The 24,351-nt window shown below is 37.0% G+C and overlaps 1 protein-coding gene across 1 annotated transcript in view; it reads left to right on the forward strand.

Moving 5' to 3' along the window:
- Positions 1-564: 564 nt before the first annotated feature.
- Positions 565-24,351, forward strand: part of LOC138841382 (zinc finger protein 420-like) — a gene marked incomplete at its 5' end in the record, with an annotated part of 29,481 nt that continues 5,694 nt past the window's right edge. The window contains 2 exon segments of the mRNA XM_070042050.1: positions 565-959; positions 11,223-11,228. Coding sequence (XP_069898151.1) covers positions 565-959; positions 11,223-11,228 — 401 coding nt within the window.

The raw sequence follows: 24,351 nt of genomic DNA on the forward strand, positions 1-24,351 counted from the left end.
GACCTGAAAGCACTATATGTGGAAAAACATTCCACTTAAGGTGTACAGACACTATGAATCAGAAAAGACACACAGGAGAGAATTCTTATACAGGTAGTGAATTAAGAATTCAATCAGTAAGGATTTACACCTTACAAAACCTCAGAGGAAATATCCAGAGAAGCCTGATGAGTGTAAGCAATGTGCAAAATCTATCTCTAAGAAGTCAGAACTGACTTGTCAACCTAAAACACCATGAGAAGAGAAACTCTATGAATATGAAGAATGTAGGAAAATTTCCACTCTGAAGTTAGGTCCCAAAAAGCATCAGATAACTGACACAGAACAGAAACCTTATGAATGTAATGAATGTGGAAAGTATTTCATATGTAAGTCACACCTAACTCTCCATCAGAGAACACATACAGAAGAGAAAACTTATGAATGTAATGCGTGTTCAAAGTCTTTCACCCAAAATTCAGACCTTACAGTTCATCGGAGAACACACACAGGAGAGAAACTATATGAATGTAAAAAATGTGGAAAGTATTTCAGACATAAGTTATAACTTACTGCTCATCAAAGAATACACACAGGAGAAAACCCTAATGAATGTAACAAATGTGGAAAGTGTTTTACTCAGAGGACACACCTTTGTTATCATCAGAGAACACACACAGGAGAGAAATGTTAAAAATGAAATGTGTGTGCAAAGACTTTCACCCAGAAATCAGACCTTACTGTTCATCAGAGTACACACACAGGGGAGAAACCTTATGGATATAATGCATGTGGAAAGTCTTTCACCCAGAAGGCACATCTTAATGTCCATCAGGGAATACACACAGGAGAGAAATCTTATGAATGTACCAAATGTGGAAAGTATTTCCTATGTAAGACACACCTTTCTGTCCATCAGAGAACACACACAGGAGAGAAAACATATGAATGTAAGAAATGTGGCAAGTCCTTCACATGGAGTTCACAGATCATCAGGCATAAAAGAATCCACACAGATGAGAAACCTTAGGAATTTGATAAATATGGAAAATATTTCATCTGGAAGAAAAATCAGCTTTTTATCAGAGAACCCAAACAGGATATATGACTTGTGATTATAGCAAATGTGCAGTCTTTCTCACAGAAGGCATACCTCAGTGTTCAACATTGAATGCACACAGAGAAAAATCTTATGAATAAAATATGTGGAATTTTTTTGAGAAGAAATCATACTTAAATTTTCATCAGCAAATACACAGGAGAGAAACAAGTATTCAAGTAACAAGTATTCAAAAAGTCCTTCACTAAGTAGACATGAATGGATGAGTATTTATAGAGCACAAACAAGAATGAAAACTTATGGATAATACCAATGTAGAAAATCTTACTTCGAAGTCATACCTCAGTGTTCATCAGAGAAATGAGTCCCATAAGAGAAAAGAAAACTAACAAATATAACAAATATGCAATGACTTTTACTGTGAAGTCAGTCCTCAGTGCATCCAAGAATATAAACAGGAAAGAAAAAGTAAATATAATAAATGTAGACAAATATTTAGCCAGAAGTCATGTCTCTACAGGTTTCAGAGACCTGGAGACATGACAGAATGTCTAGTGAACATTAGAGGAGGTCTTTCAAGTAGAAATCACCCTTCAGTCAGCATTGGAGCACTCACACAAAATGAAACCCAACGTAGGAAAACTTTTGGCAGAAACCTCTGTGATTTATAGAGCAACCCTTTATGGCAGAATTAAACTAGGTGTAATGGAAAACCACCCACTGAGCCAGCATTTCTCATCCTCTCATTGTATTGAGTAGGGATGATGTACCTTCATATTGAAAGGTTGGACAAAAGTGATAGGTATCAATTACTTCCAGGCTTGAGAAATAATTAAGATACTGAAGTTGTTGACTTGTATCATTTACATTAAGGAATGGTTGTTGGAGGAAATTGAACAAACTCTTCTCAGAAATAAGAGCTCTGGACCTTTGAGATTTGACTGAGATCATCCAAAGTGGTTTGGTAGTGATAGATGGGGAAAGGCTATCATGCTTGAAGCCAAGGACATGAGAGCACTGACTTCTCTACTGCTCTTCCACTATATGTGTGGTCCATGCATTATAACACTATTACTATTCCAGTTGAGTTTCTGAATGGAATATATGTTGAAAGATAACACTCCTTGTTTATTACAAAATGTGTACAGGAGTAAAATCTGTCTCATCATCTTTCATCCACAAGTTTATGAAACATTCAGAGAACATGAAAGAGGGGCTGGGAAGGTGGCTCAGTGGTAGAGTGCTTGCCTTGCATGCATGAGGTCCTGGGTTTGATTCCTCAGCACCACATAAGCAAAAAGAAAAAAAAAAACAGAAGTGGTGCTGTGGCTCAAGTGGTAGAGCACTAGCCTTGAGCTGAAGAGCTAAGGGACAGCGCCCAGGCCTAGAGTTCAGGCCCCGCGACCGGACCCCGCCCCCAAAAAAGAAAGAAAACATGAAAGAACACATATTTGGGAATACATTTTCTTTGTGGGTGGGTAGAAGTCTTGTAGTGTGAACTCAAAGCCTAGGCACTTTCCTTAAGTACTTTTGCTCAAGGCTAAATTGTACCACTTGAATCACATCTCTATTTCTAGTTTCTTTGGTGGGTAAATGAAAACATGATTCAGAAACATTTGGCTTTGGATGAGTAACCCCAAAATGACTTTAGTACTTTTTTTTTATATTTAATTAATTACTGCGGACACGTCAATTGTGACTAATTCACTTTTAGTTCATTATGATGTTGTTCTGAGTGAGTTATAATAAAACACTAGTGTAGATAATGTGGAGTGCCTGTGTTTTCTCACTGTTATGGAGGCTGAAAGTGAATTTCTCAAGAGTATGAATATCTCTCTACCCTCATTAATATTGCTTTTTCCAGTTCCATGAAGATGGCTGTAACAAATCACAATTATGTTATGGTTTTGCTAAATTTAATTCTGTAGCAATTTAAAAAAGCTAGACTTTCAAAAAAATGAGGAACAAGAGCTAGCAGAATACTTACAGATATCCATGGGATTATAGAGATAAGAAAAAATAGGACTCTGCTAGACATTTTGCAGGGTAAAATACAGGTAAAAATGATCCTTGTGGCTTTCTAATGCATAGGTAGATACATAGAGTTTAAACTTTCAGCCAAGAGGTAAAGGGTGTTGCCCAGTGTTTCAATGAAGCATTTAAATGCAAATTAAACTAACTTTTAAAAAGGGATTAAAAATGGCCTACACTTTGTAAAAATTTGGGAAGTTGTGGATAGTTGCAGGCCTCCCAGACAAAGAAAAGTTTAAAAGGGAAAATTATCCTAAAGTTTATTTCAAAGTAGAAAAGATAAATTAGGATCACCAAAATGATTGCTTAACCTAGTTTGCCATTATAGGTTTTTTTTTATAACAGTTTCCAAAAGGCCCACAATAAAGAACAGAGGACAAGTTTGACACACGTAATTTTGCCCCTTAATAAGTTCCAGGTAAGACCATGGTTATAAATCCACTTCCAATGACCATCATTTGCCTTTAGTTGGAGTAAATATGCCCACAAGTAAAGATTCATTGATCTGAAAACTGGTGTCAAGCCAGGCTTGGCAAAGAAAGGTCCCTGTGAGATTGTCATCTCTAATCTGCCAGCAGAGTGTTCAAAAGCAGAGTTGGTTTGGAATTCAAAGTGGCAAAGTACTAGCCTTGATCTGGAGAGCTGAGGGACAATGCTCTAACCCTGAGTTCAAGTCCACCAACCATGCCAAGGATGCACTTATCCCAGCATAGACAAAGGCATTCCTGGAACCCTGAAAATGTTGGTACATGCAGAGGCAGTAAGACACTGCTCCTTGGATGGCAGAGATGGTATCAGATCCTGGAGTCACTTGTGCTTGTCTCTTCAAAGCTTGATCAGAGCCTGGAGGTCATGGGAAGATAGTTTGTAGGCATGCTTAATGCCCATGTCTGTCTAACACAGCATGGACTTCCCAGTCATCTAAGATAGTGTGTAGTAAAAGGTAAAGTTGTAATATATGAGGGATAATTTAAATCCCAATCCCCCTGTATCTGTTCAAAGTTCCAGTTGGCAGTGAGTTTTGAGCTGGCCCAGCCATATTATCTCATCTGTTAAGAAAAGAGAGTTGTGGACTTGAGATTAGGTCCCTATTGAGATCTGACTGCCTACAGAGGCAGGCATTGTTGCAACCACTACAGATCAGGCTACTCAGCCAGCCAGAAAAATGATTTTATAACCCAAAATGTTAAACAAGCTGTGCTGCTGTAGGCAAGAAAGGGTCTGTACATCTGTTAAAGGTTAAATGTTGTATATAAGTGATTTTAAACATGCTTTCCAGAGGCAAGTGGAGGTACTTAGAATGCCAATCAGATGCAGTTTAAAAACATCTACTGAGATTTACTACAAAACTCTGGCAAGTAATTGTTTCTTAATTGTTTACAAGTTATAGGTAACCTCAATCTCATTGATTTCCTTGTTGCTTTAATTGGACATAAAAAGGGCTTTTGTGACAAAGACTCCTTTTGCCACAGTTCAAAGCCATCCTGAGCACAAAGAATCTCTCTAAAACTCAGTATCCCAGCTAATCAGCCAAGCACCAGTCATGGCTCAAGGAATCTCACCTCCAAGGAACTCTCTTAGGTGGTAGAGCACTAGCCTTGCAGAAGTGCTCAGAGAGACTACCCAGACCTTGAGTTCAAACCCAGTCAATGTCAACTAGGACAAGCTCTCCCAGCAACAGACACTGAGACACCGCGCACTCCCCTCCCTTCCCCTCCCTCCTCCCTCCCCCACACCATCTAGGACAAAATTAGCCCTGAAAATGGAAAACCATGGAGAGCAGTAAGAGGAGATAACATCCTAAATGGAGTCACTTTAGGCTTGCCATTTCAAAATTAATCAGAGCTGGATGAACAAGAGAAATAGTTGCTTGCCCACCTAATGTCCATACCTGTCTATCTTCTAACTGGACAGAAAGTTCCAGTCTTGCTTTTGCTACTTGCTATTTGTATTTATAGTAGCCTCTGACTGGTATTCCCAACTAGTCCATTATCTTCTCCCCTACCTAGTTGTGCAAAAGACACTAGACATCCCCTTTCTCCCTACTGCCCTGAGTATGGGCTAATGCTTCAAATATAACTTTTCATGGCAAATATGTGTTCTTCTTTGCCATTCATGTTAATTGACCTTGTTACCTTGTCATCTTTTTGCCTGATGTATCCAAAAGTCTCCTTTAACAGGATAACAGCCCCCACCCAGGGCAACACCTAGGAGCAAGTCATGGCTATCCTGTTACTACAGGCAACTGGAGTCATCATTTACATTGCCCTGCTGGACTCTAATGACCCCAGCTCCAGTGACTCCTTCACTTCTCCAGCAGGAAGTAGCCGAAAGAGCCCATGACACCTGTTGACTCTGGTACCTTTAAATATCTCTGCTACCTCCCTCCTCAGGCTACTATAATCCTAAAGTGGAAAAAGTCTTACCTCCCCCCTCCAGGATCCCAGGAGTCAGGTACCATGCTTTGTGTCTTCTGGTAATCAAGCCTTCCTGGCTTGTTTCTTTCTTGGGCTGCTAAGAGCAATTTTTGCCTGAACAGCAACTTTGCTTTTTATTCAATGTGTCTTGAATTTTAGATAACTATTTTCATGGAAAAAAAGACCATTACCAACCAGTCAAGCAGACGCTTCTTGGATGGTAACTGGGCGGGCAATAAAGAAGGAGCCCCTGACTACTTTGCCCCTTTACAGAAGAAGTTGCTCAAGAAGAAATAACCTCCATATCCCCCGGCCTGGTTCCCCTATGTATATTAATCAGCAAATTGGGGAATGTAAGCATTATGCCCGCCGTTGGTCTTCAGCTCCACCCAGACCTGGGCTCCTTCCAGCTCTGAGCTTCCAGCCATACAGCTGCTCCCTTCTTCTCTCTTCCCAGACCCACCTGAATACCCACCTATCTCACTTCCTGCCACAGACCCTCCTGCTATCTGCATAGGGAAAAACACCATGTGCTCCCTCTACCAGGACATTATGGCCTCTTTAATAAACCTTATAATAATCTTTCTCCTGTGCCTGCCTTCCTATGTGTGGTCCCCTGGGATGAATGTGAAGGATCCTTTCACCTTGTAGATACCCAGTCTCTGCCATAGTCCCTAACTCACTGAGAACCACACAAGCTATTTTCCCTTCATCATCGACTATCCACTGCACTCTCCTGATGACACTGCTTGTGATCACTTCCCCAGGATCCTCCAAATCACAGGGACAAAGTTATCAGTACTCTCTTTCTCTCTCATTGTACTCTGAAAACCCATCTAAAATTTCTGGATTTCCATGTCTAACATTCTCTATGTGGACCTCAACACAAAAATATGATGCATTATTTCTGTGTCATGAAATTCTATTACTATATTTACCTTTGCTTTTGTTTATGTTGGTAATTAGCTTTAAACTCATGATGCTTTAATTCTTGGCTTTTATGTTCACGATCTACTCCTTATGCCACACTTCAGATTCTGACATTGTTTTATTTTGTATCATGAGTCCTCTCATCTGATAATGGTAATAAAGTGGTGCCCCCTGTTATATTTTCTCTTCCAAGATGTTTATAAAAACTACATTGGAAAACTATGACATTTTAAATAAAAAATATGTATATATATTTTTGTAGATCGTGGGGCATGAACTCTGGGCCTGGGTGCTGTCCTTCAGCTGTTCAGCTCAAGTCTAGGGCTCTACTATTTGATCCACAGCACTGCTTCTGGCTTTTTCTGTTCATGTGATGTTGAGGAATCAAACCCATGGCCTCATGCATGCGAGACAAGCACTCTACCACTGAACCACATTCCAAGCCCTAGAAAAATGTTTTAAAAAGTGGATTCATCACAGAACATTAAATAAAAACTTAGTAATTTAATGGAATTTTCTTGCACATTTAAACAACAGAAAAATATTGCAGAATGTTTTTAAAAGATGAGGAATATAGATTAACTAACATTGAGCATCTCATGTGTAAAAGTAGTGTTCAGAAACTCTGTATGAAGTTAGATCCATATAAATAGTTCAGATTTCCCATTTCTTGGGACTTTAGACAGGAACTTGAGCATGTCCCAACTCTTCACAATTGTGAACTTCTTGGCTCTGTGACACTTGGTGTAGAAGGCAAGATTTCATTCATCATATCATCATGGTGTGAGGTCATCCTCGAATGAACACCTGGCACCATACACACTGCCATAGGCCTTATTGTTTCAAAAAATAAATCCCACATTCACACGCTACTACTAGGCCTGGATATGAAACCATTTTAAAATGACAAAAAATGAGCAGCAAGCAAAATGGACTTTAACTGTTGTGAAATTTTCAGGGCGAATTAAGGATATTGGTGACATGGAAAAACAATAAAATTGGATTTGAAGAAGCCCCATGTCTGCAGAGTTGCTGGAGCCTGTGAGCTGTGAGATCTAGGGACAGAGTCTCAGCCTCACCTCTGCTTATGCCACCGTCCAGAGACCAATGACCCCTTGTCTTTCCTCCACCTTCAGGACACAGAACATCCAGTCATGGAAAGAAATGACATGGTGCAGAAGGCTGAAATGGCCAAGCAGGCTGAGCGAAATGCTGACATGGCAGCCTGCATCAAGTCTGTAAGTGAGCAAGAAGCTGAATTACCTAATGAGGAAAGGAATCTTCTCTCAGCTGCTTATTGGAGCCCATAGGTCCTCTTGGAGGGTAGTTTCAAGTATTGAGCAAAAGGCAGAAGGTGCTGAGAAAAATCAGCAGATTGTTTGAGAACACAGAAAGAATTGAGAACAAGCTAAGAGATCTGCAATGATATACTGTCTCTTTTGGGAAAGTTTTTGATCCCTAACGCTCCACAAGCAGAGAGCAAAGTCTCCTATTTGAGAATGAAGAAAGACTGCTACCAAGACTGAGGTTGCTGCTGGTGATGACAAGAAAGGAATTGTGAATCAGTCACACCAAGCATACCAAGAAGTTTTTGAGATCAGCAAAAAGGAAATTCAACCAGTGCATCCTATCAGATTGTGTCTGGCCCTTAACTTCTCAGTGTTCTATTATGAGATTCTGAACTCCCCAGAGGAAGTTTCCTTTCTTGAAAACACAGCTTTTGATGAAGTCATTGCTGAACTTTATACTTTATGTGGGTTATGTTACTTCTATTTTAATTTCTGTATTACCATGTGTTTTTTGTTTGTTTGTTTCATATTAGGAGAGTAGAGCCTGTTAACATTTAGTGAGTTATCGGTTTTCATCATGAGATGGCCAGTATGATGATGTGGAATTTTTAAATGTTATAAATGTTTGGCATGTGCTTTGGTTCATGGTGACTTCACAAGGGCCAGTGTTGAAACTGATTCCATGTCTAAGCAAAGAAATCTTCCTACATATTGGTTTGTACTGGTGGGAAATAAGAGGGAAATTGGTTCCAGTCACAGTTGTAGTTATTGTGGGTATTATAAAGTTTTGGAGCCCTTGTATGTCTGTGGCTCAAACAATATTCCATGGCTATTCCAAGTGGGAATCATGTATTTCTGTGGAAGAGTCTATTTCAGTGAACACACCTTTGACTACAGTACCAGAAGTGTGCTTTCAGACAAAGTTGTGACCCAATTAACTCTGGATAAGGGCAGAAACAGTTCACATTCCAATATTTGTGAAGTTACCTGCTGTTTGCTCAAAAATTATTTTTGCTACACATTTTATTTGTATTTCATTGTTTTAGAAAACCTAAGAACTGATGTAAAAGTAAAGGTGTAGTAAAAATGAACTGCTTGGTATTGACTATTCATGTATATTCAGCAAAGCTATAAGCAAAAAACCCTATGTTTAGGAAATGGAAAGACTTGGAAAAAATTATATTAAGTGAAGTAAGCCAGGCCCAAAGAAACTTAGGTCCCATGGTTTCCCTTATTTGCAATAACTAGTATATGACTGAGTCAAGCAGAAAAGGCCAGATAAGTTGATGTTAGGGAAATGAACCCTAAGATATGTATTCAAATGCTTTTTTCTTTCAGGTGATTGTTTCTAACAAATTTATAAGATTATTTCTTTGTTGCTTTGTATGTCCCTCCCCCATGGTATACCATCTGCTTTCACTGTATTTGAGGTTGGTATAATTTGTGGAGGGGAAGGGAAAAAAAATTGCCTAAATAGGGATACAGGTGGATCCATCGCAACAATGAGATGATATGTGGAAGATGTTATGTGGAAAAATGAACTTTACAACTTTGGTGGGGGGGAAGCAGGATTGGGTTGGGGGATGGGGGGAGGATGGGAAGGGATTGGAAGGGGAAACAAAGGAGGAGGCTACAATGCTTGATAAGAAATGTACTCATTATCTTGTCCATGTTATTGAACCCCTTTGTACAGTATTTTCACAATAAAAAAAACCCTATGTATTTAACTTATTTTTAGATTATTTTTCCTTCTGTGATTTTTTTTCATTTTTGCTATGTGCCTCAAACACATGTGTTGTAAAATAAAACTAATTAACGGGGAAATAAGATGATGGCCTGCTTTGTTGAATGTCTTTTGAAATTTTCATGAACAATCAAGCATAATTGTTAAGAACACATGTATTAAGTTCATTTAAGTGGAATAAAACATTTTTGAATGGACTTTTCAACTACTTTCTCTATTATTTGTCATGTAAATCTTTCTTTTGAGTTTGAATCTCCTCTAAGGAAATTGTACATTATTAGAAAATTGTTTCTTAGTCCCTTTTGGCAGGCTTTTACCGAGTTAAAGTGCAAAGTTTATCATAACAACAAAAATACTAATGTAACTACCAAATACCTCCCATATTCCCCATTCTCCCCTCACCTCAAAAGCAAAAGTGTTTTTTTCTCCCTTGAGGAGTGAAAAATTGGCCCATATGACATTGGATAGCATTAACTGTAAATTCTATGCTTCCTAATCCGTTTTGGTTTTTCAGAATTTCTTGGTACAGTTTGCCTTCGATTTTGGTCATTCTGTTTATCAGGTGCATAGGACTTCCTTCTTTTCTTAAGCCTTCTACCTTGTCACTTGTCTTAGTGGCTGTGTACTTGGGAAATGGCCACATGATCTTTCTGGCTCTACATACTCTGTAAGATCCCTTGTTCCTTTGCTTGCATCCCATACTCTATTTCCAACATCCTCTACTGTAGCACATCTTACCTTAGTTGATGAGATTGTGTATCTCTTATAAACTCTATCCCAAATGGTCTGTCTGTCATTTTTGCCATTAAATCTTTCTTCTCGCAATAATGATGAGGCTGTTATACCTAAATCTCATCCTACAGAATATTTCCTTGGTACATAACAGAAAACAGCAAACAAAAATGCCATTTGAAAAGGTGCATTTGTTTTTTCTTACAGAATGTAAGATCCTCTAGAGCAGGCAATATTTTCTGTATGTTCTATTGTGCCTAGTACACTGTAAATGCTCAATAAATACTGATGGTCTGAGGCAAAAAATATCTGCCTTCTTTATTTGAAATACCAGCTATACCAATTACTTGAGTTCGATATAGTTTTAAAATAAAAGTTTGCAGTTATGTCGAAGACAGTCAGACATATAGACATACATTTATGTATATAAACACACATATATTGCTTTGGTGTAAGCAGTAAGATTACATTTGCCTAACATAAAATATAAAATCAATGCTATATATAAATCAGTACAAACTCACCCAGTCAATTGAATCCACCCAGATTCCTTCATAAAACCTGTAAACTTTTCAGCTCTTTTGCACAAGTGTTAGCCCTTCTGACTAATCTCATCTCAAAAGAAGCCATGATGGAAAAGAACCCAAGACCAATATCTGGGCCTTTAACAGGCACACAAAAGAGGTGAGATACATTTTCAAAGATGGGATATCAGTAAAATTATTAAATTATTTGGGATTGAAAACCAAAGAAATCAAGATCTCTACAAAGAAGGGGACCAAAACGAAAGGAATTTAGTTCAGTCATAAACTAAAAACACAGTTCACCTTGATGTGAATAGTTTCTCTGACATATCAGCACCATCAGTAATTATTCCTGGTTCTACATTTGGTACTTTTGCTTCTCTCTGAAAAACTTGGGGAGGTTTTTCATGTAACAAAAAAAATCTCTTTTGCTTCACTATTTATGCAATGAGTGTTAATAGTTTACCAAAGGACCTTTTGTGGTCACTAGGCCCCAGATGTAATATAAATAACAAGACTCATGTTCTTATAGTTAATTAAACTGAGTTCCATCCATTTGTAGGTTCTCAAGTAAGTTAGGATGGAAAGAAATTAGAGAGGCTGTTGCATTAAGAAAGCAACAATTAACACATTGTAAATATGCTTATAGGGTCTTTCTTCAATTTTTAGCCTTTCCCTAGAAAATTGTGTTGTCATAGGACAATGAAAATTTTTTAATTACAAAAATCATTAAAAGGCATGGACAAAATGCATTTGCGGGACTGGAATTGAAAAAATAATTAAAAGGAATTGGGGTAATAATGGAGCTTTCTGTTTTTAATTCCTCATGCAGGACTGCATGAAGGAAAGAATCCTGCTCAGTGCAATCAAGTCGCACTTGAAGAAAATGGGGTAGCAGTTGCTAAGGCCAACAGCAATATGACCACTGTCAAGATGGATGACCAGCTTAGCAAATCAATGAGCACTAGCAACATGTCTTTGATGTCATTGGAATGAGGTAAGAAATGCCCTAATATTGCTTTCTACTCTCATGGATCTTCACAGAGCTAGGAAACTAAGTATGTTCTTCCTCGACAGTCATCTAGCAGTTTTATAAAATTGCAGTTTCATGCTTGGTGATTAGAAAGAAAAATTGGAAATTGTGCACTCAGCAATAAAAGAGATGTATTATTAGTTTAAAATGGTGTGCATTAGGCTAGTTTTGTTTTTCTAGTACTGGGAATCAAACCCAGAGTCTCTGGGAAAGAACTGCTATACTTGTGTTTCTTTGAGATTCAGTCTTCCTATGTTACCTAGAATGGCCTTCTTCTCCTGAACTTGAATGATTCTCCCTGTTCAGCCTTAGAAGTTCTTGGACTATATGTGTATCACTGGGCCTGGAACGATTAGGCCTACACATTTATTTTGAGACAAGTTCCTAGGGAGCTTTCACCAGGAAGTTAGGAATTCTCTGGTGATGCTGCATTATCAGTAAAGGAACTGTGTTGTCCCAAATGATGCCTGACTATTCCTGACTGTGTGGCAAATGTCAGAGGTCAGGACACAAGCCTGGTTTCTAGAAGTGGCCCCTGACTCTTCCCACACTCAGGACCTGGGATAACAAAGATTTATTCCAAAGTCTAATGGGTAACACCTGGGAAGACAATATGAGATAGCTTAGAGTGACTGAGAGGAACTTTCAGGATCATAGAAGAGGGAGGAATTCACACTGAAATAGGGCATGCAAACAAAGACAAAAACACACTGGTTTGGGGCAAGCAATCAAGCATCACAGAGGCCTACCCTTCACTTCACACTTGCACCTCACCCACATTCCACCGATCTCCCCAAACCACCATCTGTTTGAACAGCAATGGTGGTGAGGTGCATGCTCTAAGAGCATTCCTCCCACCCACAGGATGCGTTTCACTATTTAGCTGAACAAATTGTTTAAGAAATGGTAATGGGAACACCATGAGTTCAAGCCACAAGAGCAACAATGAACATCAAAGAAAAGAAAAGAAAAGAAATTAAAAGAAAAGAAAAGAAAAGAATCTTAAAATAACGGAAAAATTTGGAAAGAGCCAGAAACGACTTAAGATTTCAAAAATGAAATTTGGTTATTTCTGGGAAATTATTAGATTTTTTTAAAAAATTTAAATGGTGCAAGGATTATGCTGTAAATCTAGCAATTCTGCTAGTTTATTGCAGTGTATACATTAGAGCATGAAAAATGACCAAGAATCAGTTTAGTGCCTGCGAATACCTATTTATATTGAACAGGGAGCTATTCCAAAATGTAAAGAAATCAGGTGGAATTTACATTCAACAGAACTCAAAAGCTAACCTCTCATAACCTCAATTACATTAGTAGATCTAAGAATTAAAAAGCCAACTTATTTCATGCTTCCAATACTTGTCCATTTCTCGGATATTCTAACAATGTTTCAGGAGACACATAGTGATTTTCATTTAAAAACAACAAAAAAAAACTCACCTATGCTCGTGCAAGCAGTAGAAAACCTTCCCATGCATCCCTGCAGTCCTAAGACAAAGGGCCTAGCATTGATGGAAAATACTTCCTCTCAGAGTGGCACCATGCATTGTGGGAATTGTAGTCTATGTTGCAGCACAGATCCTTTGAAAGTGCAGGGTTTGTATTCTCTATTTTTTTTTAAAGCAGGACAAAGATCCTTCTGCGCATGTGCCTCCCCACCCACTGTGGGTGTTTCCAGCCTGCAAATTCCAGTTCCTTTCCAGTTGGCTTGCTGCTAGAAGGTTTCTCTTCAGTGGAGAAGGTTTCTCTTCAGTGGAGCTTGGGAGGTGTAACTTGAAGGGATCTCAGGCTGCAGACCAATATCAGGTAGGAACTGCGAGCTGGATACAAAACACAAGGTGAAATTGATCCTCCATGTGTTCATCCAGCATGGGGCTAATGATTTCTTCAGGGTTCAAGAGTTTGTGCTGCCACAACTCTTGTGACTCCAGGTGTCAGAAACTGGCTTGCAACGTTCTGACAGCTAGTTGGGAGGTTCTTCAGAATAGGAGAAAGTGTGCATTTAGATTTCCATGACGGTGAAATTCTGCTGTTAACACGTGACTTTATTATCTTTGCCCAGGTGTAAGATGACCATGGTAACAATTGCAGTAAAATTGTGAGGGGTGTGCCTGATTTGACTCCATTTATACTGCAGTTGTATTTTGGGTTTCTGTGTTGTTTCTCCTAGAGGTGTCTCCGCTCTTCTCCTGCATTGTTAGCTCTCTTAGTACTGCTGGCTTTAGTTCACACGTGTTTGTACACGACCTTTCAAGCAACAGGTCTACATGAGATATTACAGTAGTGTGTGATGGTCCTGTTTTTTTTTCTTTTAGTTAAGCAATGAATCCTAGCAATGTTTGAAGGAGGATACCTTGTCAACTCTGACAAGCCCTACAGAGCAGAGGCAGAAAGGCAAAGGAAGGACAACATGTTTTCAGGTTCCTTGCCTTAGCAAAGATTGGTTCTACTTCCTAGAACACAAGACTCAGGTGGTACTCTTTCCTCTAACTCTCCCAATCACTTGATGCTGTTGGAAGGTTTACACTAACTAGTAGGAGGGGAAATGAACTTGCCTGAGGAATCAGTCAGAACCTAGTGCTCAGAAGGGACATGGGGCTGTGGTTTGTGGTGGAGGAATTATTGTCACAAGTGAAACTATCTATCTCTGTTCTTACTAATTTATTCAGCCTGTTCACACTATCAATTCTTGTATATGATCTCTCAAATGTCTCACCTGTGGATATAATGATAGTAGCGTTATAGCGTTGGTTTTTACCTGCAGTTGAGAATGTGTTTGTCATGAAGTGTTACAGAAGGAAATTAAAGTACTGTTTCTTGCTCAAAGTGGTGTGTTTTTTAGATGTAACGTATAATGAGGTTTTAGGTAGTGTTCTCTATTTTGTCTCAATCTGCTCGAAGATGTATTATTTCACTTAAGAAATTCTTCATGGAAATTGAAGTCAATGAAGCTTGAACATTCCTTTAAAATATGTTAGTGAAACATGTTGATCCCTTTTATGCTTTGCACTTCCTATGGATTTTCCTAGCTTAAAATGTTACTGGCATGGATATTCTCCACTTTATCTGTCCTTGACAAGTTACAATTTCTCCACTAGATTATTAAGCCTAATTTACATCATTTAAAATGAGAGACTGCCTAAATATGTATTCCAAAACAATTGTTCAATAGAATTTAAATACAATACAATAAAATGCTCTTTTTGTGTGCTAGACCTGGTTCTTGGACTCAAGCACTGGACATTGACCCTGAGCTCCTTTTGTTCCAGCATAATGTTCTACCACTTAAGCCACATTTCCACTTCTAGGTATTTTAGTAGTTTATTGGAGATCAGAGTCTCTTAGACTTTCCTGCCCCAGCTGGCTTCAATCTGTGGTGCTCAGATCTCAAACTTCTGAGTAGCTAGGATTACAACCATGAGCCACCAGAGCCCAGTTACAAAATAAACTCTTTTAAACATAGATTATGTTTGTAATGAAATAATATGAAATAGCAGACTTTAAATTTAAGGAGGATACTCTAAATCCCAAAACAAAAAGAAAATATCCCACCCTGAAATCTACAACACTTGTGGTTTTGAGTAATGGAATATGGATAATTAGCCTACAGAAAATTCTTGTAACTTTTTAAAAGTAAGAAACCATTCTTGTGACGTGGAACAATCCAAAATGAATGTACAAATGTTGTTTTTTAGTGATTCATACTGTTTCTTAGCACAAACGACCTAACTGAAGTTTACAGAGTAGATTTCAGATTTCATATGTCACTGTAAAGTTTGTTATTTTATATAAAGAGTTTCTCTTCCATATAGTTGTGTAAAAAAAAATCCTCTGGATAGTAGCATTTCCTGTGTAGAAGCCAAACAATAAATATAAGAAAAAGCATATAGGTATTTAAATCATTTTTTAGTTTTATAAATCTGTATTTTGGGGTGTCCTCAGCTTAGAATTTTGTGTTAGTATTATTTGTGCAACATAAGATTTTAATCTTCTGGTTCTTTCTGTGATTGGGTGGTTGGTGTTCTGTCACTCCTATGACTAATATTTCATGTTTCATCTTTATTAAGCCCTTTATCTCCCAGAGAATGGCCAAAATTCTTCACAGAATTGTTTAGGAAAGTGACCATTAGGGACTTCTCAAACCTGCATTTACATAACCTTTACTGATTACATAAAGTAGGCTAAATGACAAATTTCAAGTTATTGCTCAAGGGTGCTCCAAGAGTTTGGATGCAGAGAACTATGCCATTTGAAAACCATTATTGAAATATTATAATACAAGTAATATGTATTATACATTTTCCTGTACAATTTTGCATGAGTTAATATTGAGTTATAATGTATATTCTCTCCATGGAGTTTAAATATATAAATTAATAAGACAGAGTGCAAAAGATACCACCTCACTCCAGTTAGAATGGCTATAATCAAGAAGTCTAATAACAGATGCTGGAGGGGATACGGACAGAAGGGAACCCTACTGCATTGTTGGTGGGAGTGTAAACTTGTTCAACCACTTTGAAAAGTAGTATGGAGGCTCTTCAAAAGACTCCACATAGAGCTCCCCTATGACTCAGCAATCCTACTTTTGGGCATTTACCCAAATGTTCACAAACAAGACCACACTAAAGCTACCTGCATGACTATGATTATTGCAGCATTATTTACCATAGCGAAGATATGGAACCAACCCAGATGCACCTCAGTAGATGAATGGATCAAGAAAATGTGGTATATATACACAATGGAATTCTATGCCTCCATCAGAAAGAATGACATTGCTCCATTTGTTACAAAATGGAAAGGCTTGGAAAAAATTATATTAAGTGAAGTAAGCCAGGCCCAAAGAAACATAGGTCCCATGGTTTCCCTCATTTGAAATAACTAGTATGTGACTGAGTCAAGCAGAAAAGGTCAGTAAAGTTGATGTTAGGGAAATGAATCCTAAGATATGTATTCAAATGTTTTTTTTTCTTTCATGCAATTGTTTCTAACACATTTATGAGATTATTTCCTTGTTGTTTTGTATGTCCCTCCCCCACCTGCTTTCATTGTATTTGATGTTGCCATAATTTGTGGAGGGGAAGGGAAAAAACAAATCCTTTAAAGAGGGATACAGTTGGACCCATTGCAACAATGAGACATACAGTTGTAATGTCGAAAATGAACTTTACAACTTTGGTGGGGGGGAAAGGATGTGGGAGGGGGCCGGGGGAGGAGGTGTTGGGAAGGGGAAACAAAGGAGGAGGCTACAATGCTGGATAAGAAGTGTAGTCATTATCTTGCCCATGTAATTGTAACTCCTCTGTACAGTATGTTCACAATAATTTTTTTAAAAAAGTTCAATGGAGTCCTAGGATCCATTTTAATGAATAGAAAAATAATTCATACAACCCTAAATATATTTCCTTAATAACTAGTAGTATTAAAGGTGTGGATTTTTGTTTTAATTATTCAATTATTTTTAGGAACCTGAGTTTTTATGAATTCTGTATGTATATTAACCTAGAATACTGTTTGTCTACCTACTAATGGACTGTGGAGTCATCTTCAGTGGAGCATTTAATACTCTACTTGAGACATCCAATATTCTTCGCCCATAAGAAGGCTTTGTGCTTTTTCACTCCATGTATAATGTTTTGAGCAGGAAAATCTGGGCATAATCACACAGGTTCTTTCCTGACTATGTCAATTGCCTTTTCTCCAAGCTATGCTTCCAGAATCTTCTCTTCATTGTCAACAGCAAGAAAGAATGAGAGGATCTCTGGTGAGTTGCTTTTTATATCTCATTTTTTACATTCCATTTTAGGAAGCTAAGTTTATCCAAGATTTAAAAACAACAACAAAAAAAAAGATTCAGCTTCAAGAACTTGCTCCTAAATCAGGTAAAGATGGTTTTTAGAATGAGTAGATTATAAAATGTTACAATCTGTCTTATTGAGAGCAGACTTGCTTGGAGTTTTCTGATATGAGATAAAGTAGTCACACTTGTTTTGTGATTCAATGCCATTGAGGGGGTCACTTGTCATGTAAAGTGGACATTTGCTGACAACTTGTCAGAGATCACCTCCTTATTAGTAATGTTGAATTATGTTAAAGAGGTTTTACTGGAGTTTCTGAAATAGTGTGGTCATACACACAACTTCAAATGTTAGAGATTATTTAGTAAGATATATGTAATTAAATTACTCTCCATACATACTTCTGGTCTTCCTGGTCTTTGATTACATAAAACCTGATAATATTTCCTAGAAAGCCCTCTGTATTTTTTCTAAGGTGTCCTCACAAGATTTTTTTTCTCTATTTACTCTCTTCATTCTGTTTCCTACTCATAAGCTTTCATCATTTCTCTCTTTCTCTCACTTTTTATATATTTTCCTCCTTGTGTCTTCTTTTCTTTCAGTCCCCCTCTCTCCATCTGTCTCTCACCATTTTTCAAATGCTGTATCTGGGAACTTGTTTGTTTTACTGATCAATTTTCCTTTGCTGACATGGTTCTTTGAATTGAAATTATTCTTACCCCTTTTATCTTTATGTCTGAGATGAAGGTTTGTTGTGTTGCATGCTTGGTGTCTAAATTCAAAACTGATGGGATACACCTACCTCATTCTCCACTGTGCCTTTCTTGTGCTAGTGTTGGAACAGGAACTCACAGGCCTCACATTCTGTCAGCTTCCTCCTTCAGTGTTGGCACTACTTGTTTTTTTTTTTTAAATCTTTTTGCATTGTAAAATAGTTTAGAGAGGGGTTACAGTTATGTGATTATATTTCCTATGGAGCATTGTTACCTGCTCCTTTGTTTTTTCCCTACCATTTCTTTCCTCCTAACATCTGCAACCCCTCTCACCCTCCCTCACACAAATGGCAAAGTTGGTTTTCAACCTAGTGCCTTGTACATCTCATTGTTACAATGAGTCAGCTTGTATCCCTATTTAAGCCTTTTGGTTTTTCCTTTCCTATCCCCAAATTAGAAAAATGTATATACAAGATGCAGGGTACCACAAACAAATACAGTGAAAACAGGGGTTATACCTTGGGGGAAGAACATACCAAAGGAACAAAAAAAATAACATAGTACATTATAAAAGTGCATTAAAAACAATGGCACGAAAGAGAAAAACCACTTGGGTTCCTGTCTTAGGGCTCATTTCACTTCATATCATCTTATATGGTCATATGTACATAGCTTTTGACCGTTTCTGCTTGTCCTAGACATGTACTAGTTATTTCAAATAAGGGAGACCATGGGACCTATGTTTCTTTGGGCCTGGCTTACATCACTTAATACAAGTTTTTCCAAGTCATTCCATTTCCTAATAAATGGTGTGATACCATTTTTCTAATGGAGGCATAGAAAAGCATTGTGTGTGTGTGTGTGTGTGTGTGTGTGTGTGTGTGTGTGCGCGTGTATACACACACGTATATATGTATAAATGCATATTATGTATATATGGATATATATATATGTATATATATATACCATATTTTCTTGATTCACTCATCTACTAAGGGGCATCGAGGTTGGTTCCATATCTTAGCTATGGTAAATAAAGCTGCAATAAACATAGGTGTGCTGGTAGCTTTAGTATACCCTTGTTTGTGATCTTTGGGTAAATACCCTAAAGTGTGATTGCTGGGTTATAGGGGAGCACTATGTAGAGTCTTTTGAGGAACCTCCATTCTACTTTCCAAAGTGATTGAACAAGTTTACACTCCCACCAACAATGCAGTAGGGTTCCCTTTTCTGTCTGCATCCCCTCCAGCATCTGTTGTTATTAGTGTTCTTGATTATAGCCAATCTATCTGGGGTGAGGTGGAATTTCAGGGTTGTCTTAATTTGCATTTCTTTTTGACTAGAGAATTGAGCCTTGTTTTGTTTTTGTATTTTTTTAAGAATGAAATTGCTCCATTTGTTAGGAAATGGAAAGACTTGGAAAAAAATTATACTACGTGAAATAAGCAAGGCCCAAACAAACATAGGTTTCATGATTTCCCTTACTTGAAATAACTAGTATATGTCTGAGACAAGCAGAAACGATCAGATAAGTTGATTTTAGGCGAAATGAACCCCGTTAAGGATTCAAATGTATTTTCTTTCTTGTAATTGTTTCTAACATATTTATAAGTTGAGCATTTTTTTTAAAGATATCTTTTGGCCATTCTTTCCTCTTCAGATTAGATTCTTGTTATGTCTTTAGCCCACTTATTTATTGGGCAGTTGTTTCTCTGAGGATTTGTTGTTGGGGATTTAATTTCTTGAGTTCTAAGTATATTTTAGTTATGAGACCCATGTTCATTTTATGCCTAGTGAAGATCTTTTCCCAATCTGTGTGCTTTGTATTGATCTTGTTAGCAATGTCCTTTGCATGCAGAAGCTCTGTGGTTTCATGCAATCCCATTTGTCCAATCTTTCTTTGATTTGTTGTGTTTCTGGGTCTCTATTAAGAAAATTTTGGCTGGTGCCAAGTACCACTAGAGTTTCTCCTATTCTTTTCTGTAATGTTTTTCAGGGTGTTTTCTTTGAATGTGAGGTTTTTGTTACTTTTGGAGTTGATTCTGGTGCAGGGTGATATATAGAGATGTAGCTTTAGTTTTCTTCTTGTAATGAACCAACTTTGCCACCACCTTTTACTGATGAAGTTGTCTTTCCTCCATTCTATTTTTTTAGCTCCCTTCTCAAAGTTTAGGTGGATATAGGTCTGTGTGTTCATTTCTGGGACTTCAGTATTCCATTGATCCTCAAGTTTGTTCTTGTGCAATTACCAAGCTGTTTTGATTACTATGGCTTTGTAGTACAGTTTGAAATTTGGTATTGATATTCTACCAGCATTGTTCTTTCTGGTATGGATGGTTTTTGCTATCTAGGGTCTTTTATTGTTCCATATAAATTTATGGCTTGCTTTTTCTATTTCATTGAAGAATGAGGTTGGACTATTGATACGTATTGCATTGAATTTGTGGATAGCCTTTGGAAGTATTGTCATTTTCACAATGTTGATTCTCCCATTCCGGGAGCATGGTAGGTTTTTCCACTTCCTAAGTTGTGCTTTAATTTCTTTTTTGGTACTATCTCTTGAGCCACACCTCCTCCAATCTGTTGATTAGCTGCTTCATTTGAGTTGTCTACCCAGTTGTCTGGCTTCCAGACTCCTTAGTAGCTAGGGTAGGATAAGCATCTTGAGCCAGAAGCACTTGTTTTGTTTTGTTTTTACTTACCTGAATATTTATCATTAACAGTTAATTGGATACTACAATGAAGTTAGATTATTGTTAACAGCATATTTAAAATTCAACCTAAGCTCCAGTATTTCATGTATCAATTAAGTGATGTATTTTATTTCTAATAATTGTAGCTGTTCTTCTAACTGTGGTACATTTTCTTCACTAACTTTATGCTCACACAACTCCATGAAGAAATTGTTTCAAATTTAAATTGAATTTATTGTTATAGTGGTGATGTATGGAGAGACTACCAGTTCTTGGGCCAGGTATTGAGTACATTTCCTGTCATGCTGTGTCTTCCATACCCTCACTCTCTCCCAATGTTTCCCTTCCATCTTGACTCATGATTTATATAGCTTACTTTCATCAGTGCCTAATGACCTCCATAGATGCACTTTTTACCCCATTTCCTTCTAGTTCTCTGGCTTTCCCCCACTCTCCAGAAGATATCCATGTGAATACACCATATATATTTAACCTTTTTTTTTTTTTTGCCAAACTTAGAGCTTGAATTTGGAGCCTTCCTGGGCACCATTCCTGATCTTGATTTGCTCAAGTCTACAACTCTACCACCTGAGCCACAGTGCCATTTCTTAATTTTTCTGTTTATGTAGTGCTGAGGAATGGAACCTAGAGCTTCATGCATGGCAGGAAAGTACTCTAATACTTAGCCATCTTCCCAGCCCCAAACTATTTGTTTTTATTTCAAAGGTGAAGTAAGAAAGAGGCTACATTTAATATTCTATAAATCACAATGAAGGAATACATTTCTTTGAGATCCATTGTAATTTCCCTGTGTTTATTTCATTCATAGTATACTGCAAATATATTTTTTAATTTTCATGTATTTATAACATAACTTTAATTTTTCATATTGGTTTCTACATCATTTGTCTTCTGATTTACTTTTAATCTTGGAATATGTGTCTTGATAAATGTAACACCATAGTGTTTTTTTTTAAGTTTAAGAAAATGGCATCCATGTGTATGTTAGTGCTGATTTTTTGTCTGGTTGTTATATCAGTTAGTAAGAGGAGTATGAGTTCTGCAATAGTAATGGTACATTAAAGTATTAAAACTGCATGGTCTTTTAAACATGTCTTTGTACACTTTGCTTTTCAGCATAAATTTTTATTATCATAATGTATAATCTGTCTGTTATTAGCAATTATCTGTATCTGTGGTCATACATTTGGGGCTGATGCTTATTTCCTACATATTATCCCAATTTGTATTTTTCATCATTAACTTTTGCTCATGGTATCTTTGTATATTTTTTTAAATTTTTATTTCTCTCTAGTCCATGACTTTGGATTGCTCATTACGTTTTCTTTCTTCTGTTCATTTCAGACAGTGCCTTATATATTTACTATATTTTACAATATAAATATGGTCTTATTTCGATGAACATTTTGCTATTTAATATTTGTTTGTCTCATATTTATTTCTTATTTTGCTTCTATGTAACCTGCACACACCTCAAATTAACTGTAAATCACCTCTCATATAAGCTGCAGGCATTCTCCTGTACACTGTGAATTACCTCTGATACCAATTACAAATTAAATCTGATGTAAATACTTGTTATACTGCATTGTTCATAGGATAAAAATAAGACTGTATGCTTAATACAGGTGCCCTACTTTTTCAAAGATTTGTTTCTATGTTCCATTGAATTTGTGCAACTCAAAATATGCAAGGACTGCAAGATTTTTTTAAAATGGTCTTATTAATATTCTTCATACAGAAATAAGCAGACATTTCATGTAAAGAACAAAGGCCATTCTCAGGCTGAAGCATAGAGCTTCAGCAGAGGTAAAATGTGCAGGAAAATTGTTATACTATAGTACTGCAAGAAAATTAACTTTCTACCCTGTGGGATTCTTTGGTAGGAACACAAAGGAAATTAACTTGCTGGATGCATTTTTACTAGGAACATTAAACTTTACAATATTATCATAGTAGTAGCATATAGCATAATATAGTTACTTTTCAATGGAATTGAATGGAATTTATAACCTTTCTATTCTCCTTTTACATTTTTGTAGAAATAATTCTTTGAACTCAGACCCCCATATTTCCAAGGCAAGTACAAAATTAATTGATCCATGTGCAGGTTTCACAATCTTTGTTTTTAAAACACTTATGTGTTTGTATATAGAATTTCAATTCCTTATGAATTATGAATATGGTACTATAAGTTTTCTTTTCACAAGAGAAATTGCATGCAATGTTTTCTATACATTCTTTTACCTACACATGTACCATTCCTTTACCTACACATTTACCTTTTTAATAATTTTGTCCTTTGTGTAGATCTATGTTAGCTATTTTTATTTTTCTCTTGATACAGAATAATTTTTTTTTGGTCTGGTTGTTAGGCCTGATCTCTGGCTCTAGGCCCTGTCTCTCAGCTCTTCAGCTCAAGGCTAGGGTTCTACCACTTGAGCCACAGCGCCACTTCTGGCTTTTTTTCTTTTTTGCTTATGTGGTGCTGAGGAATCGAACCCTGGGCCTCAGGCATGCAAAGCAAGTGCTCTACCACTGAGCCAGCCACCTTCCAAGCCCCACAGAATAATTTTTATAGCACTTAAAATGAAGATGTGTTAATAATGCATTATCTTTCCCTAGGAATACCTTCAATCTATATTGTTAGAAGAGGCCCTTTGCCCAATGGATTGTGTATTAAAGTCTATTTTCTTTCAACATTTTATAGATATATTTTCTTTTTGTGTGTTAGTTATCATTCACCTCTGATATTGTCACGAATTACTGTATTCCTTTTAGATGCTGTACAACAAATTAGTGCTGTATTTTATTCTAATTCTTAAAACTACTATATTTTTTAGATCATGTCCCAATTCATAGTTTTTATTCTCTATCCTTCTTGTGGTGGTCATATTTCACATTTTTGGAGATCATCTTGAGCATTCCTTAAACCTCTATCCATTTACATCCATCCTTAGCCTATTAAAATGCAAAGCTGATTAAGAAACATTTTCTGGTAATAAGTAAGTATTTGGTGTGGTAGGAAGTAGTCAATGTTCACAAAGATTCATGCTGGCAATTCGTTTTTACATATGAAGGAAACATATGGCTATCTATGACCATTCTTTTATATCTAGAAATTTAATAACAAAAATGATTAACATCGTATGTTTTATTGTGAAAACTAAGTCAAATCTTATGAGAGCCAAATCATTCATTTACTATTTTTTGAGTAATTTTACTCCTTTTAACATTCACTGGATGCTGTGCTTTTCTTAGATCTACTAATGTGTTATGTATTCCATATGATGTAATGACTATGTTGTGACTGTTTATGAGTGCACTATTTAATAGAAAATCTAAATAGTATTGTCAGTGAGGCAGAATATGAAAATGCAG

This window comes from Dipodomys merriami, unplaced genomic scaffold, assembly GCF_024711535.1.
Source record: "Dipodomys merriami isolate MVZ:Mamm:240054 unplaced genomic scaffold, mDipMer1.0.p SCAF_319, whole genome shotgun sequence".
Lineage (NCBI taxonomy): Eukaryota > Metazoa > Chordata > Mammalia > Rodentia > Heteromyidae > Dipodomys > Dipodomys merriami.